A 17,137-nucleotide genomic window follows, 5' to 3' on the forward strand; every position below is an offset into this window, starting at 1 on the left:
CCTCTCATTTATTATTTCTTCGGCTGGTATGCTCCTTCTTGCCGATCGGATTTTTAGCCCACCATCATCAGATGGTGGGCTATTCAAATCGCCCTGCGTCCGTGGTCCGTCGTCCGTCCGTCCCTCCGTCCGTCCGTCCGTCCGTCCCTCCGTCCGTCCGTAAACAATTCTTGTTATCGCTAATCCTCAGAAAGTACTGAAGGGATCTTTCTCAAATTTCATATGTAGGTTCCCCTTGGTGCCTAGTTATGCATATTGCATTTTGAGACCAATCGGAAAACAACATGGCCGACAGGCAGCCATCTTGGATTTTGACAATTGAAGTTCGTTATCGCTATTTCTAAGAAAGTACAGAAGGGATTTTTCTCAAATTTCATATGTAGGTTCCCCTTGGTGCCTAGTTATGCATATTGCATTTTGAGACCAATCGGAAAACAACATGGCCGACAGGCAGCCATCTTGGATTTTGACAATTGAAGTTCGTTATCGCTATTTCTGAGAAAGTTATGAAGGGATCTTTCTCAAATTTCATATGTAGGTTCCCCTTGGTGCCAAGTTATGCATATTGCATTTTGAGACCAATCGGTAAGCAACATGGCCGACAGGCAGCCATCTTGGATTTTGACAATTGAAGTTTGTTATCGCTATTTCTCAGAAAGTACTGAAGGGATCTTTCTCAAATTTCACATGTAGGTTCCCCTTGGTGCCTAGTTATGCATATTGCATTTTGAGACCAATCGGAAAACAACATGGCCGACAGGCAGCCATCTTGGATTTTGACAATTGATGTTTGTTATCGCTATTTCTCAGAAAGTAATGAAGGGATCTTTCCCAAATGTCATATGTAGGTTCCCCTTGGTGCCTAGTTATGCATATTGTATTTTGAGACCAATCGGAAAACAACATGGCCAACAGGCAGCCATCTTGGATTTTGACAATTGAAGTTTGTTATCGCTATTTCTGAGAAAGTACTGAAGGGATCTTTCTCAAATTTTACATGTAGGTTCCCCTTGGTGCCTAGTTATGCATATTGCATTTTGAGACCAATCGGAAAACAACATGGCCGACAGGCAGCCATCTTGGATTTTGACAATTGAAGTTTGTTATCGCTATTTCTCAGAAAGTACTGAAGGGATCTTTCTCAAATTTCACATGTAGGTTCCCCTTGGTGCCTAGTTATGCATATTGCATTTTGAGACCAATCGGAAAACAACATGATCGACAGGCAGCCATCTTGGATATTGATAATTGAAGTTTGTTATCGCTATTTCTCAGAAAGTACTGAAGGGATCTTTCCCAAATTTTATATGTAGGTTCCACTCGGGGACATTTTAAGACCAATCAGAAAACAACATGGCCGACAGGCAGCCATCTTGGATTTTGACAATTGAAGTTTGTTATCGCTATTTCTGAGAAAGTACTGAAGGGATCTTTCTCAAATTTCATATGTAGATTCTCCTTGCTGCCTAGTTATGCATATTGCATTTGAGACCAATCGGAAAACAACATGGTCGACAGGCAGCCATCTTGGATTTTGACAATTGAAGTTTGTTATCGCTATTTCTCAGAAAGCACTGAAGGGATCTTTCTCAAATTTCATATGTAGGTTTTCTTGGTGCCTAGTTATGCATATTGCATTTTGAGACCAATCGGAAAACAACATGGCCAACAGGCAGCCATCTTGGATATTGACAATTGAAGTTTGTTATCGCTATTTCTCAGAAAGTACTGAAGGAATCTTCCTCAAATTTCATATGTAGGTTTCCCTCAGTGCCTAGTTATGCATATTGGGACCAATCCGAAAACAACATGGCCGACAGACAGCCATTATCGCTAAATCTTAAATTCTATATATAATAGGTTCCCCTGGTTTGAAAAGTACTAGCTATAGAGGGCTGTTTCTGAATTTACACAGATTAGTAAGACTTAGAGGAAGGGAAAAGTAGAGAAAAGATCAATCTGACATGGAACCTATAAAGATCATTCAATGGTGGGCGCCAAGATCCCTCTGGGATCTCTTGTTCACAACCTCATTTACTTTTTTTGAATTACTATTCGGTTTTCAACAAAATGAGAGTGAAACACATTTTTCGGAGATCAGCACAGTTAATATCTCAAATATATTACCTTTCTGAAGATATGTATTGGGGTTATTCAAAAAGATATTATGATAGCCCGAGTCCCCTATGACGATGACACCTTCACCCGACATCTAGCTGTCAGAATGTCCAAGTCTGGTGTCGGGGCAAGATGAAACTCGGGCTAATATTATGGATGCCTACACAAAACATGCATGTATATACTAGCGTGTCTTGCTTGATGTCGTTTTATTTGCAAAATTTTAACCATATTAAAAACTTGAGTCGACTCTTAAAAGCCGATAATTGAAAATTTACATGAAAGTGCTCCTGGTCATCATCTTAAGTCTCTCATTGTGTAATTTAAACTCAATTCTACATTTATACAAAAATAGATAAACATAATGTGAATCTATAAGGTTTGAAAACCGTTCTTGTCCTTTACTCCAGGATCTATAGCTTACACAACCTATCTACCCAAGCATCCGTTTTGTCTCTGAAATAAAAACACCATAAGATTAGTCTGATCTCCAAATGAGTTCACTTTTTCAGAGTTATGAAATAACAAGGAACCATGAGTTTATATCTGATATTGTATGTTACTTCTAGTCCCTTATGATAACATGATACGTATATCTCGCCAATTCACATATTCAATCACTAATTAACAGAGTTTCCGTTTCTGACATCATTCATTATTAGTGTCAAGTTGAACCAGAATAACATATACATATGAAAAGAAGAAAAGCTATTTACGACTGGTGATGTAAACATTAACTAAAAGAAGAAATACATCTGGACAGTGTAACATTTAGTTCAAATTTCTCCTTTTTCGGTAACAACTTTGTGCTTAAAATAATAGTATGAACATTTCTTGAATTATAAGATTTTGAAAAGTGTAGTCTTCTTAAAAAAAAAATCGAAAAATTTGATTAGTTTATCGTTTAACATTTTAGGTGATTATATGGATTTTACTTAAAAGGTAAATATTAATTGGAAATTATAAAAATCCACTGTTCCACTTACTGAATCTCACTCTTTGATATCTTTAGACCTTTGGCCATTGCTTCGGCGGCTTGGGACACTAAGGGGTCAGAGTTCAAACTTGCTACTGCCACGACGTCCTCGCCCCTAAAATGGAAAAAAAACCGTTGTATTTCTCACCAACATATAGCTAGTAACATCCTGGAGACATATGACTTACATCATTAACCAGTAAATGACAATTGAGAGCAAGGATATTTCTTACAAAGTTTAACGATATACTAAGCGCTGTACTATCCGTAAGCGCCAGGACCCATGAGCGTCAGGAGGGTGGGTTACCGACGATGGTTAAAACGAGAAACTATTTCAAATTATGTTAAAGAATCTTTTTCTTTTCATTGTCTATAAGACAATTTGTTATCAGAAGGCCATGTTCCAGACAGTTAACTAATGTTTACATGCTACTGTATCAATACTACTCGGATTATAACAGACTGAAACAAAAAAGGCGAAAAACAACAAAACATTCAAAATTCCGCAAAAGGGCGTGACCAAGAAGTCTTGCCAAATCCAGGAAAGCAAGTCATAAGAACGATCTTGGACATCGTTATAGGGGCGTTATATATGATAGGAAATAGGGTAAAAAGCAGAAAGCACAGAAAATCGTACATTAATACAGACTAAGATGGAGTGAATTACTAACAATGTATCAGAAAAAGCCGGAATGTTACTATTGAGAAAATGGACGTTAATGATTCTGAAATAAAGCCGTTTCATTTGTTACTTTCGAGCAGCTATGTGATTAGACATTGCTTTGGATAATGACGGCGAATAAAACTCTTAATCACGGGTAAACTGTAAAAGGGCTGCATTCCTTACAATTGTTTCCTCTCCGTCTGCCCGTCTGTCATTCCGTCTACTCAGTTTTCCGCAGTCTGCCATGCTTCAAGGTATGTTGGTGAAAGTTTGTATGTTTTGGGTCAATATCAAGGTAACTGTTACTATTTTTAACGGGGGTCGGTAGGGACATGTATTGCTCAAGTAATACCATAGGAATACTTGTTTGTATATGAATGTATTCATTATGTACGTCAGAGTGGCGGCGAAAGTTCTCAAAGTTGGTGTGTAATAATGCAACATGTCTCATTAACAGTATCTACCATTCCAACATGACCACAGGCATACCTGGTATAAAAGGCGACACATTTCATGTTTTCTTCATCCCAGTGGACGATGACGTCATCGTAGCCGACACCATAGCCTGTTCGAGACATTGTATTGATGAGAGATAACAAACATGTGTGAAACGATGTTGGATAGAACATTTGACTTTAACTATGTCGTTTTCTTTGTGACCAAATTATGCAAATAATGATACATTAATTGTTTAGAATATCATTGCATGTCATATTTTATCCTGATTTGTCCTTATCAAGTTCTCGGAATTAAGTTTTGTTTATATTAAAGTAACAAGAACAGAACATTGCTGATACAGACAATTTTTGTATTCTATAATACTAGTTAATCTGTCCTTACCTGAGTAAGTGATCCACTGTGTTCTTACTTGTGTAAGTGACACTCTGCCCTTACCTGTGTAAGTGATACCCTGTGTTCTTACTTGTGTAAGTGACACACTGCTCTTACCTTTGTAAGTGACACTCTGCCCTTACCTGAGTAAGTTATTTAAAGCATGCTTACCTGTGTAAGTAACACACTGTCCTTACCTGTGTAAGTGACACCTTATCCTTACCTGAGTAAGTGATCTGCTGTATTCTTACCTGTGTATCGGATACTTTTTCCATACATTACTGTCCAGAAGTACGGAACACTAGAAATCTCTGTCTTTTTACCGACAATACTCAAAGCTGCCGTCCGTCCTGTGGAATGAATTGATAGATATAACAATATTAAAACGTCATGAACAAGATATATTAAATCTAAATTTATACCAAAACAGCGATTAAAGCTCATGCGGACACGAACAAAAGGGAAGCGAAACATGCAAACCGAGGACACTCTAAAAGAGATGAACCATTTTGAAAATTATAGTTTTATCTCTTTGCTAATGTATATCTGAACGTAATCTTTATTTTCGCTCCTAATTAGAGATCAGTTGTTAACCCTTCAACTAATTACTCACCATGCGCATGCGCCATTTGCCAGTGCTGCACATTAACGATTTTATCCCCTTCAGTAAATAGAGGGAACTCCACAATGTCTCCGGCAGCATACACACCAGACTGACCAGTCTCCATAAACTGAAGCAATACAGTATTGTTATGACAGTTATTTAAGCAATGAACAGTGGTTTTAATGTTGTTATAGTCGATATGGCAGTATAAACTGAAACAATACAGTATTGTTATGATAGTTATTACCAAATAATCTTATCATGTCTCAGTTTTTTCTTCTTAACATTTTGCCTATTGTCGACCAGGTGTCAGTCTCCGATGATGTAACAGAATTGATTATATTTGGTCATTTTTCTACTCTGTTAAGTACAATTAACAATCTGGGCCCAGTTGTTCAAAAGATGATTAGGCTAATCACATTTTAACAACATTTTTCAAATCCTGATATAATAATTTCTGGTAGAACTAGTTTGTCAAAACTTTATGAAATTCTGTAATTCTTAATTCTCTTCCAACTGGCATGATTCAAAGATGATATACTCACAGGTTTTGCAACAAATGAGAAATGAAAATTTCACTAATCAAGTGATTAAGCTAATCACCTTTTGAACAACTGGGCCCTGCTGGTTACTATACTATATTACTATAACTACTATGAAGACACACTACTGCTGCAGACGAGCACTATCTATTGCTGCTTAATCCAAATATCAGCTGTTAGATTTCTTTCTGCTAAAGCCAACCTTATGTAACAGTAAATAACTTTAATGAATAAAGGTATACAGTTGTACAACACTGATTACAACACACATACTAACGTTTCGCATGCAATACATTAAGGAAAAGGTCCGAAGAACCAAAATGAATGGAACTGCACCATGCAGCTGTTTCTAGGACAGGTATGTAGTGCTCAGGACCTAAAGTGTTGATACTTAGCAGTCGACCAAAAAAAAGTTCGAAAAAAATGCTAAACTTCGAATGGGAAGGTACAATTCCATCTGTAAATCATAATGTATATTGTCAAAATATTCCATAACACCATATGTTTAGACTGTCGAGTGATATGTTGAATCGCCGTGAAGATGATGTATTTAGGCAGCTCAATATGAAATTGATTTTGTATTTGGGATGAATTGGTTTGGTAGCTATGTGTGTCTTACCTTGTTGACGGGTATGAAGCCCCTGTTCATTGTAAGCCCGGATGACTTAAGGAAATCTGTTGCTGGAACGACACCTGTCAACACGATTTACAAGTATTTTATTTCCAAGGCAGAAACATAGAAACAGAGGTCAATATTCTATATCATGCACTCACCAAGGAGCATCCCATATGCTTAAGTTTGATAGCCTAAAGAGTTCTTCATATTGCGTTAGCAATTCAATAACTCAAAAATACAATAGAAGTGTTTACTTCGGCTTCAGGTTTGTTTTTACCAAACGAGTTCCAAATGCATTTGTTGAAATACAATAAAATGTACATGGTAACAAGTACTATTGTTCAAAAACCCAAATGACAGATTCGGAAAGCTACACAAGCTATATAGGCAAATAATGTTCCAGTAGAAATACTTATCTTAAATAATGCTATTAATATTGTGAAAGAGAAGTGACCAAAAGTGGACAAACTTCTCGTTCAACAGGGTTACTCTTGACAAAAGTAAAGATTTAAACCAAAACCACTGGGGAAAACCAGTTGTCCCGGAAGAGTAAGCGGTTTTTGCTTCATAAACGACACCAAAATTTTTAAAAAAATCTAAAGCTCACCCACTCCGAGAATACAGAGGTCTGCGGGCAATCTGGTGTCATCGGAGAGTACAGCTTCAGTAACGTGACCATCATTTCCGGAGAACTCTTTGATACCTCTCTCTAGGAAAAACTTGACGCCGTTGTCCTCATGCATCTGTTGATATGCGTACATATACTTGCCTTTTTAACATACTGATCAACTGTATTGTATTGGTTTCTATTAATAAATAATCTACCTTAGTTGAACATTTTGATAAAATTGTCATAGAAGTGTTACATTTGCATTTAATAAAGAACATATTTGACTAAATAGACATCAATGAGAAAACGCCATTTGATATAAGGAAACAACCTTTAAAGTCAGTACCACATGGCAGGCACGACTTTTATTGTTGTGTTACCTTGAGAAGGAAAGATCCAATTTTTTGGCCTAGCACATTCTCAAAAGGGACACATCCTCTCACGACTACAGTCACAGAGCGCGCGACTTTCACCAAACTTGCGGCCACTTCCATTCCTGGTTGGTAAACATCTCATTGTCAACATCAAATTCAGATTCGTGTATATTCAAAACCTCCCATCCAGACTTATGTGAAGATGTTTAGTAAAAAAAAATGCACTAACAATTCTAATGTTTATTTAAGATTCCTATATTGACTATACAGTGCTTTTGTGCTTCAACAAAAAGCAGAGAAAAAGCAAAACCCAATAATCTATATCACCCAAAATAGTTTCGTGGGTATCCATGGTTACACAGAGGAAAATGAGCAAGCATGCGTCATGCAGGAGATTGTAGATACTAGACAAAAATGTTATCAAATATAATACACGTGAATAGTAAGATCAGAGTGGTACACACCTTACTGACCCTTATCAGCTATCAATTATGCTTGAATTGAGATTATCCTTATTATATCACAGCTGGAAGAGAAGTACGTACGCGTTTGTTTAATCTAAATACAGAATTGTATTTGTCTTCACCATGTTTTCTTGTTTAGTTTTTTGTTACATGTACTTCGCTGTAGATTACAAAGAAGGATCTGGCACTGCATGGAATTATTGTTTCATTTTCTGTATGCATTTGACAATTAATCTGGCTCAAAATGTAACAAAAGATTATCGAGTCATTCCTTATTAATCCTTTTAATGTCCAAGTACAACCACTATGATAAGTTTGGATTCCAGAGTATTAGGTATAAAACACTACACGCCGTATGTTATTCGTAACGTACCATTTACCAATATGTATATATACGCCAAATCATGTCAATACAGCACCAAAGGTCTCGATCAATTCAGAGCTAAGATGGCCATATTGGAATATATAATAATAAAAAGAAAAAGAAAACCTTTAACATCTAAGTAAATTTTGCTGGAAAATATTGCTAAAATAAAACAAAAAATATAGCCATGCAATGTCTATGACAATCGGAAAGAATGGTCGGCGGCAACATTTAGGGATACTCTCAATGTGGATTAAGGGTCATCTATATAGCAGAATAATGTTGAATTTCAAACAGGAATAAATAGCTTAAAAATTGCACAAAAATAGTCATGTGATATACCAAAATGTTTGTTTTGACATGTAGTGTCTTAAAATTACAAATAAATTGATGTAGATGCTAACAATTTCTTCCATAAAGTTACTTTGTGGTAAGTTGTAGCATGGAATAATTCTAAGCCACAAAATAACCAAACCTGAAAAATAGCCCAGATGTCATGCTCACAGGTGTCTATAGCACAGGGTAGGAGCATTTGTTTGACCGGATTTGACTTTATGTAGGTATAAACACATATTTAGTTTTGACCTTGAAATGCAAATGGCGGCTGTGGATGATATTACACAAATATGGCATAAAGGGAGGCATTTCAGCCATTAAAAATGCTCCTATATAATACATTTAAGACATCTGATTATAGTAAGAATGACCATTTTAAGACAAATTGTCAAACTGGTGAGTTTTGGGCCTTTTTCAGAAATATATATCTTTTACCCCAAACTCAACGGATGAACATTTTTTCCTAAAAACAGTCTTCCTGCCATGTCTAGAGTTCTCTATAGTATCTAATATGAGCATTTTTGACGTTTGAAATACCTTCTTATATGCCATAATTGTCTGATCTTATTCACAACCGCCATTTGCATTTCAAGGTCTAAATAAAATCAGTGTTAATACATATCATAAAGTCCAATCTAGTCAAACCAATGCTCCTATTTTGTGCTTTAGACCCTTGTAAGCAAAACGACATGACTGTTTTGCACAATAAATGAGATACAAATGCCTTAATTATGTCCCCCAGAAACATGCATTTTTCTCATGTTTTGTTGAAATTTACGAACTACTGAACAAATTGAATGTCAACAGTAAGGCCCACAGTTTGACATGATACATATCAAAATTTTATCAAGTTATTTCTATTAAATAACACCCTAGTAGGGATGTATAGCCTTGTAAAATATCAACTGTTTTGGCTGGATTTGCTGTTTAGATGCCCCTTAACTAGCGTAGGCTATCCGTTAAAAGTAATTGATAATCGTAAACGTTATACAACTGTCATTCCATCATAGCATCACTGATTTCATTCTATTATCATACACCATCAATCTACACACCTACTTTCATACGCTATCAATAAAAATCTACCGACATGTTCTTTCCATTATGAATGATATATAAACTATTTTACTGATGTAAGGTAACCACATTTAGGTGCATGTAAGTTTCACATGATGCAAATAATGTTTTATCGGTATATGTATTACATAAAACTAATCATAACCAATCGCACTCAAACAGCCGCCTACAACCTACATACACGTAACCAATCACACTCAAATAACCTTCAACCTACATACACGTAACTAATCATAATTAAATAGCCTACAACCTATATACACGCAACCAATCACAGTCAAATAACCTACATACACGTAACCAATCACACTCAAATAACCTACAACCTACACAGACGTAACCAATCACACTAAAATAACCTACAACCTACACACACGTAACCAATCAGTCAAATAACCTACATACACGTAACCAATTACACTCAAATAACCTACAACCTACACACACGTAACCAATCACACTCAAATAGCCTAAAACCTACATACACGTAACCAATCACACTCAAATAGCCTACAACCTACATACACGTAACCAATCACACTCAAATAGTCTACAACCTACATACACGTAACCAATCACACTCAAATAGCCTACAACCTACATACACGTAACCAATCACACTCAAATAACGTACAACCTACACACACGTAACCAATCACACTCAAATAGCCAACACAGACGTAACCAAACACGTTCAAATAACCTTAATACGTAAACAATTGTGACACAATCGCATATCACACATATGAAAATAAATAGTTATATTCCAATAACAAAACAGCCTAAAGCAAATACAAGGAAAAGACGACACTACGATCGACACTTACACCACAATATCTCACAGTCATCGCACCACTACACAGCCGACGCATACGTGACAAATTGGAGTTGTCAGACGCCTTCAACCTTTACCTGTTTAAGCAGTTCGCCTACTTTCTCTCCCAAGACAAGTTGGAATGGTGTTTTTATGATGTCTACAACGGAAACGCTTGCTGCTTTGTCTGCCAAGTAAGCCGCTACCTCCATGCCTGGGTACAGAGCATTACTCTAGACATTTTATCATAAAATGTGCTGATACTATTCATTTATATTTATACCAGTACCATATCTAAGGGCACAATCACCTAGAAAATTGTACCGTTGTTCAAGCTATTGAACCAATGTCGCAATAAGGCTTAAAAATACATGTGTTTCCGCTAACCCTCCCGACCTGTATTTTTGTGCCTACCCTGAAGTTGTTTTTCACCATTTCCAAGGAAGGACTATTAAAGTCCGGATTTCTTGTGTATATACTCTTAGTAAAAACTATTTAAAAAAAAATCCCTATCTACCTTATTTTGTTTCCCTGGCATGTTAGCGGAAACACATGTATATTTCTTAAACTCTGATAATCTCATTCTGTAAGAAGTTCTGTCATGAAATCTATTTCCCGTAATAGAAATAACTAAGTTAGCTAAGACAGCAGAGAGAAAGTGCACACACATTGGTAGCATTCCTACTTTCTACTCATGCATGTGTATTACACATTAAAGCCGGAAATGGACCAAGATATTAAATACGATATAAAAGCAAGTCCAGGGCTGTTTGATAAAATTGAAGAATATGTTGAAATGTTCGCTTGGCAAGAAGGAAACGCAGAGAAGAAATATGAAAAATAACTTCTAAAACATTGTAAAATATGGATTAAAACTAAAGCTATAGGCGACGTGTTATGTAATACTGGTAAGTGTCAGACTAAGATTACACTACGTAATATGATATTAAAGATACACATTATGGATGAAATTGTAAGATACATCAGGATTAAGACATGGTGTATACTATTTATCAACATAAGAATAATTTTACCAGGTTTTCAATGTAGGGGTAAATGTATATGGGTATCAAACATACCATACAATGTATCAATAAACGTTTTCTGCAAATGTAAACAGCGTTTACTGTACCGCCAACATATTGCTTAAAACTACAAATCCTTTAGACAATGATTCTTTAGGGAATATGAATGCATATTTCTTTTTCTTTTCTTTTTTATTATCTATTTATTTATTATTATTATTATCATTTTATTTTCAGTTTCAATAAAACTCCAAAGACCGCTTGTGAACTCATATGGTACGTCTAAACCCAACAGACACTTATAATAATCCTAGGAAAGGATACATGGATTTTCTATTGTTCATTCATTCAAGAAATCGTAAAATGATATACAATGGCGTACATTTGCAGTAGACTTATATCGTATTTTGTTGCACATTTGCACATATTGAATAAGTAAAAAAGGACACCACGATGTGCCTTAGACGACTTAGGAAACTAGTAATGCATTATAATATATGTAAATATATCATTTGAGGTCAATAGGAAGTTTATGTTTTAACTTGGTTGACATATAATGTTTATATTTTAACTTGGTTTGCATACAAAGTTTATATTTTAACTTGGTTTACATAAAGAATTTATATCATGTACATACCAATGAACGAGGACCCTATAATCACGACGTTTTTGCCTTCAGCCTTTTCAGCTATAAAGTTGGCATCGGATGGTGTTCGGAGCATTCTTACGTTCTCGAGATCTATGCCAGGGATAGGCAGGACTCTGGGACTAGTAAAGAGAGCGGTGACATTGTTATTAAGCAGGAGGACCAACACAGATAATACCAATCACAATACAGCTTTAAAGATAGAACAATAAAACTAAAGCTTCGGAGTTAGAAAAAAAAACAATCAAAATAAAGCTTAAAGAGGTAGATTAACCAATTAAAAAGAGCTTTAGAGGTAAAATAACCAATCAAAATAAACTTTCTGAGATAAAATAACCAAGCAAAATAAAAGCTTTAGAGATAGAATAGGTAGAATAATTCCAATTGGATAAACGTACCTTCCTCCTGTGGCCAATACAAGAGACCCGTATGTCTGTGTGCTTCCATCTTTGAATTTAACAGATTTGTTCTCCGTGTCTACTGCTTCAGCCTAAAATTTACAACATGAATTATCTCAAATCATATCCCATGCTTATATTGTCACGTGATCAACTAAAGAAACATAACATGCGCAGTATTATTTTCAGAAGTAACAAACTAGGCTCACTTCGATTACAGTAAAATGTCTCTGAACAGATATTTCTGATGAGATTCGTCCTCCTAAATAGTACACAACAAACACAGAGTTTCAGACATGCCTACGGTATTCATACACGAAACAGGGAAATCCCCAACCTAGTTATGAATGTCTATCATTATAATGTTATAGTTAACACCACATTACACCTAGGTTTGAATCCAGTGAACGGATTTATATCGTTATTTCCGCCTACCTCTTTTTGTGTAAGAATGTCAATGTCCGCATTCTTGTAGAAATCTTCTCCGCGGAGTGTGATGGCCGCTGGCTTGACATCCATGGCCTTCAATAAGAAATATTGTATTACGCTACATACGTTTTTATGCCTGCTTGAACGTATTACATGCATGTTGTGATGGTAATAAATTGAAAATAGGTCGAAAGGTCATATTTGATGTCAGGGTTGGAGGTCTTCAGCTCGATCTTATTACAACCGTTTACACCTCGATGCGACGAATATAAAGTTAAATTTCCATCGATTTTGCAATTATTGGATTTAGTTTATTATTCTTATTGATCCAAAATACAAATGCACTTTATCAATTGAGCACTTTAAATCTTAGATGTTTTGCATGAAAAATGTTTTCGTAATTCAATATCAACCATATTATACATTGGTGAATAAACACTTGCATATCATACATTTCTTGGATTTGATTATCAGTAGGGAAACTTTTGATTACTATAAACGTACATATTTTAGCGGTAATCTTATTTTCGCCCTGGAACATTGTGCTAAATCATGATTGCCCTAATTGTAGTTGATCTTCATTGGTTTCTATGGCAATCATTGTTGATGAGCTAATTCATCATTCCGCTAATATGTTTTAATTTATTTTTGCGCTAAAATTTGAGCTCGCCAAAGTAAGTACGTTTACAGTATTCAATAAGATACGTAATGAACGATTCCCTGTTAAATACATTTTAGCATTACATATATATGTATACTGGCATGCAAGTGGTATGATGACCCTACCTTACTCAGTTTAATTCTATCGTATGGTAAATGTTCTTCTTTGGTTGCTATGGTAACCTGTCCGGTAAATCCCTCCTGACGAAGGGTTTCCGCACATACCACCGAGGCTGGACCTGTAACTCGCATAAATATCATACAACGTCATGATGATCCTTATTGGTGTATAAGATTATACAAAAATTGGATAAAAGGCTTCGTACATGAGTTTTCCTGGTTTTTTTTTACACAAATTTGGTGGACGATACATTTATAAACATCATAGGCATTTACATATTTAAGCGAATATCAAGTTGTGTTTTGTTACTCTTACCTCCTCCGATGATAAGAACGCTGTCAGTGTTATCTCCCTTTGCCTTACACATGCTACGTTGGCGACGGAAAGTTTTTAATGCTGACCTATTGGCTTTGACCTTGACCTTTCCATCAGCTACTGATACCTATTAGCAATAAAGCTTGCGTCATTATCATATGTAACGGAAGCAATAAAAGTGTCTTTGAGGAAAAACAAAATTAGATTTGTGAGGAAAAATTAGACTTTCTCAAAGCAAACAAGACTGTAATCCACTATAGCTTTACTCCCACCTGTGAACATTGAAAATGTAATGATCCTGTTTAATTCTTCACATTTTAGTACATGAATGTACTAAGAAAATATGTTTTCACAAAGCATGCATGTTTCTATCTTTAAACCTTACATCAAATTTGTGAATACTGTCCAATCCTGGGTAATCTTCGATATCTCCAGTTTCCACGTCAAAGCACGCGCCGTGCCAGGGGCAACGCACACGGCCCTTGCAGTATGCACCTACGAAGCGTAGAAAAACATTCGAAGCTTTAGAGGTTTTTGACTACCTACGGTATTTTTCCTTGATTTAATTAGCATTAACGGACAACAGGTCTTTCTAACAGTAACAGCTTTGCATTGATAATTTACTTTACAAACATAAACTAAAAAAGCAGAAAATACCTGTATAACAAGGAAAATATCATCAAGTAACGATAAACCTAGGAAGAATGCGAACAAGATATGAAACATGAAGTCACTTGGCAAGATAATAAGACAAGGTTTCCCCGGAGGGTACGTGTAATGTGTGTCTTCTGCTTCTTCGGCGACTCTCGTCAGTACCCTTTACATGACAAGATCTGAACTCACCCAATCCAAGCAGTATGCGACTATGATAATTAAACCAACTTGGTACTGACCTTTGACTAGAGGGGCCCCGTAGTGAGTACATTGCGCTCCTAAAGCATGGATATCGCTTCCCTCCTTCACCAAGAGGACTTTTCCATCGCCTAGAGCCACCTCTTTCATTCTATATGACGAAAGGTAACCAAAGGGTTAATACTTAATTACTTATCTCTACAATCTTGTTTACACACTATAAATCACCAGTAGCCAACTATTTTTCATTAACTATGACAACTATTCAAACATTCAAACCATATATGTTGGGAGACATTGTGTACATCATTTGACAATGCAGGATTTGCTTTGAAGAATGCATCAGATATAATCATGATAAATTAATTCGTTTTTATTGCAAAATCTGAACGGAATTGTCGCTCTTCGCTGGATGTTTCCTAAATACAAAAAAGATATGCAGTAGCGAAGGCAAACTAAACATGTTTGAATGCTGTTATATATTGTATATATAGACATTACGACGACTGCTCACCCCATTTCTTCAAAATAAAACGAGGCAAATCAGAAGGAAATATCACTACGGATTTACTTGTTGACATGATCAACCAAGAATTGAATCTAAAATCTAACAGTGATGATTTTTTTCGTCAGCTTCATTAAAATAACAAAAAATAGAACCCGGAAATGCAAATGGATCTCTTCATCTACAATGCAACATTTGATTATCTATTTCATTCAAAATATCAAAGCTTATGTGACGTTCCTCAATGATATTTCTGTATTGATGTTGCCTTCATGAGGATCAGGAAGTTTATTTTGGCGTGAAATAACTTACACATGGAAGATAGTTTTCTACACTATCATTCTACGTTTTGCGGAAACATTTAAGGCTAAATTCGATTGGTTGTTGCGCGCTGCCAATCAGCCAATTATCTCTACTCGGGCACTTTCACAGAAATGACTTAATCAATTATTATGTTTTATCGCGGACCTTGTTTTTGTCATGAAATCTTTTGGCAATTTTGGAAAATGTTCCGGAGCCCCTGTATAAATCATGTGGATTCTATATTCTGCACCCCCCCCCCCCCCCCCCCCCCTCCCAAAAAAACCAAACAAAAACAAAACAAAACAAAAAAACAACAAAAAACAATGTCGTTATGCTTTAGTGCATATAGGATGCAAAAAACGTTAATTGTTTCGCCAGCTATGTCTCTATAAAAGCTTACACTTGGACTTAGTTGGGAATCTTTAAATGCCAATGACGGTTGTGAAAAGTATTAGACAAATATGGAAATTTAAGAGGCAATTCCGTCATCGTAAATGCTCCAATTGGATACCACCGATGTACATTTTAGGAAGACCCGTTTTAAAGACAAATTGTTAAACTATGCATTTATCTCTCTCTCTCCTTATGTGCTATAACTGTATGTTATCATTCACAATCGCCATTTGTATTTCAAGGTTAAAAGATATCCGGTCAAATAAATACCCCCTAATGCATTTTACGACACTGATGAGCATAATAAAATGGTTATTTCGCGCAAAATGTGAACCATACAAGCTGCACATGATATTAAAGAAAATATGCCCCCCTTTCCAATGTTTTGTAAACAAACAGCTTAGCAAATTGCCAATCTGCTTAAAATCATATTTTGAAGCAGAGTGTAGTTTTTGGAACGGGAGCGGCGACCAAGCTATGATGAAAATCTGATTGAGTAAATATAATGTAAAAGTGAAGTCCATGGTTAGCCATGCTACATACTAACAATTGATCAAGATACTTCTGTTAAATTGTACCAAAGTAGTGAATTTGCTGTTTAACATGCCGCTTAACATGCTGGTTAAAGGACATTCCAGAAGAGGTTAAACAATTTATTGGATTTAACAATTGAGTTCTACTATAATAAATTATTTGCAATAGGAGTATGGAAAAGAACATGTGAAATTATTCATTATTCCATGTTGGTATCAACACGTTATGCTGTTTCGAACTATATATATGTACGTATGACAGCCATTCTACTGGATTTACTAAAAAAATAACAGTATTTACTAAATAACAAACCTGACAAAAACAAAAACATGCATATTTGATATTCTGAAGTACATGGCATATGTTGCCATACATGTACAATATAAGATATATATATAGCAAAACAGATCAAATTAGCCTGATTTGAATAAATGTAAGATAGATCTAATTTATTACCTTGCTAAATTTAGAGTAACACATCTCGTATAATGATTAAGTATTATTTTAAAGGAACAGAATATGTATAATTTATCCATTCTCGAGTTAATAATTTTGAAGTCAGGTGC

General features: G+C 35.6%; 1 protein-coding gene across 3 annotated transcripts in view; it reads right to left on the minus strand.

Annotated features, from left to right (window-relative positions):
* Positions 1-2,025: 2,025 nt before the first annotated feature.
* The window catches only part of LOC117332516 (apoptosis-inducing factor 3-like), a 30,194-nt gene continuing 15,082 nt past the window's right edge, over positions 2,026-17,137 (minus strand). For 2 of the 3 annotated variants that reach the window (XM_033891456.1, XM_033891457.1), the window contains 15 exons: positions 14,878-14,987; positions 14,370-14,479; positions 13,985-14,111; positions 13,675-13,787; positions 12,895-12,981; positions 12,460-12,551; positions 12,053-12,183; positions 10,489-10,604; positions 6,959-7,094; positions 6,355-6,428; positions 5,203-5,320; positions 4,841-4,939; positions 4,248-4,323; positions 3,105-3,209; positions 2,026-2,574 (listed from right to left, as the gene is read on the minus strand). In XM_033891456.1, coding sequence (XP_033747347.1) covers positions 2,532-2,574; positions 3,105-3,209; positions 4,248-4,323; positions 4,841-4,939; positions 5,203-5,320; positions 6,355-6,428; positions 6,959-7,094; positions 10,489-10,604; positions 12,053-12,183; positions 12,460-12,551; positions 12,895-12,981; positions 13,675-13,787; positions 13,985-14,111; positions 14,370-14,479; positions 14,878-14,987 — 1,537 coding nt within the window. In that variant the 3' untranslated portion in view covers positions 2,026-2,531. Of the gene's footprint in view, positions 2,575-3,104; positions 3,210-4,247; positions 4,324-4,840; positions 4,940-5,202; positions 5,321-6,354; positions 6,429-6,958; positions 7,095-7,341; positions 7,458-10,488; positions 10,605-12,052; positions 12,184-12,459; positions 12,552-12,894; positions 12,982-13,674; positions 13,788-13,984; positions 14,112-14,369; positions 14,480-14,877; positions 14,988-17,137 lie in introns of all 3 variants that reach the window. The other variant, XM_033891458.1, reaches the window with a different exon arrangement.

This window comes from Pecten maximus, chromosome 8 (genome assembly GCF_902652985.1).
Source record: "Pecten maximus chromosome 8, xPecMax1.1, whole genome shotgun sequence".
Taxonomy (NCBI): domain Eukaryota; kingdom Metazoa; phylum Mollusca; class Bivalvia; order Pectinida; family Pectinidae; genus Pecten; species Pecten maximus.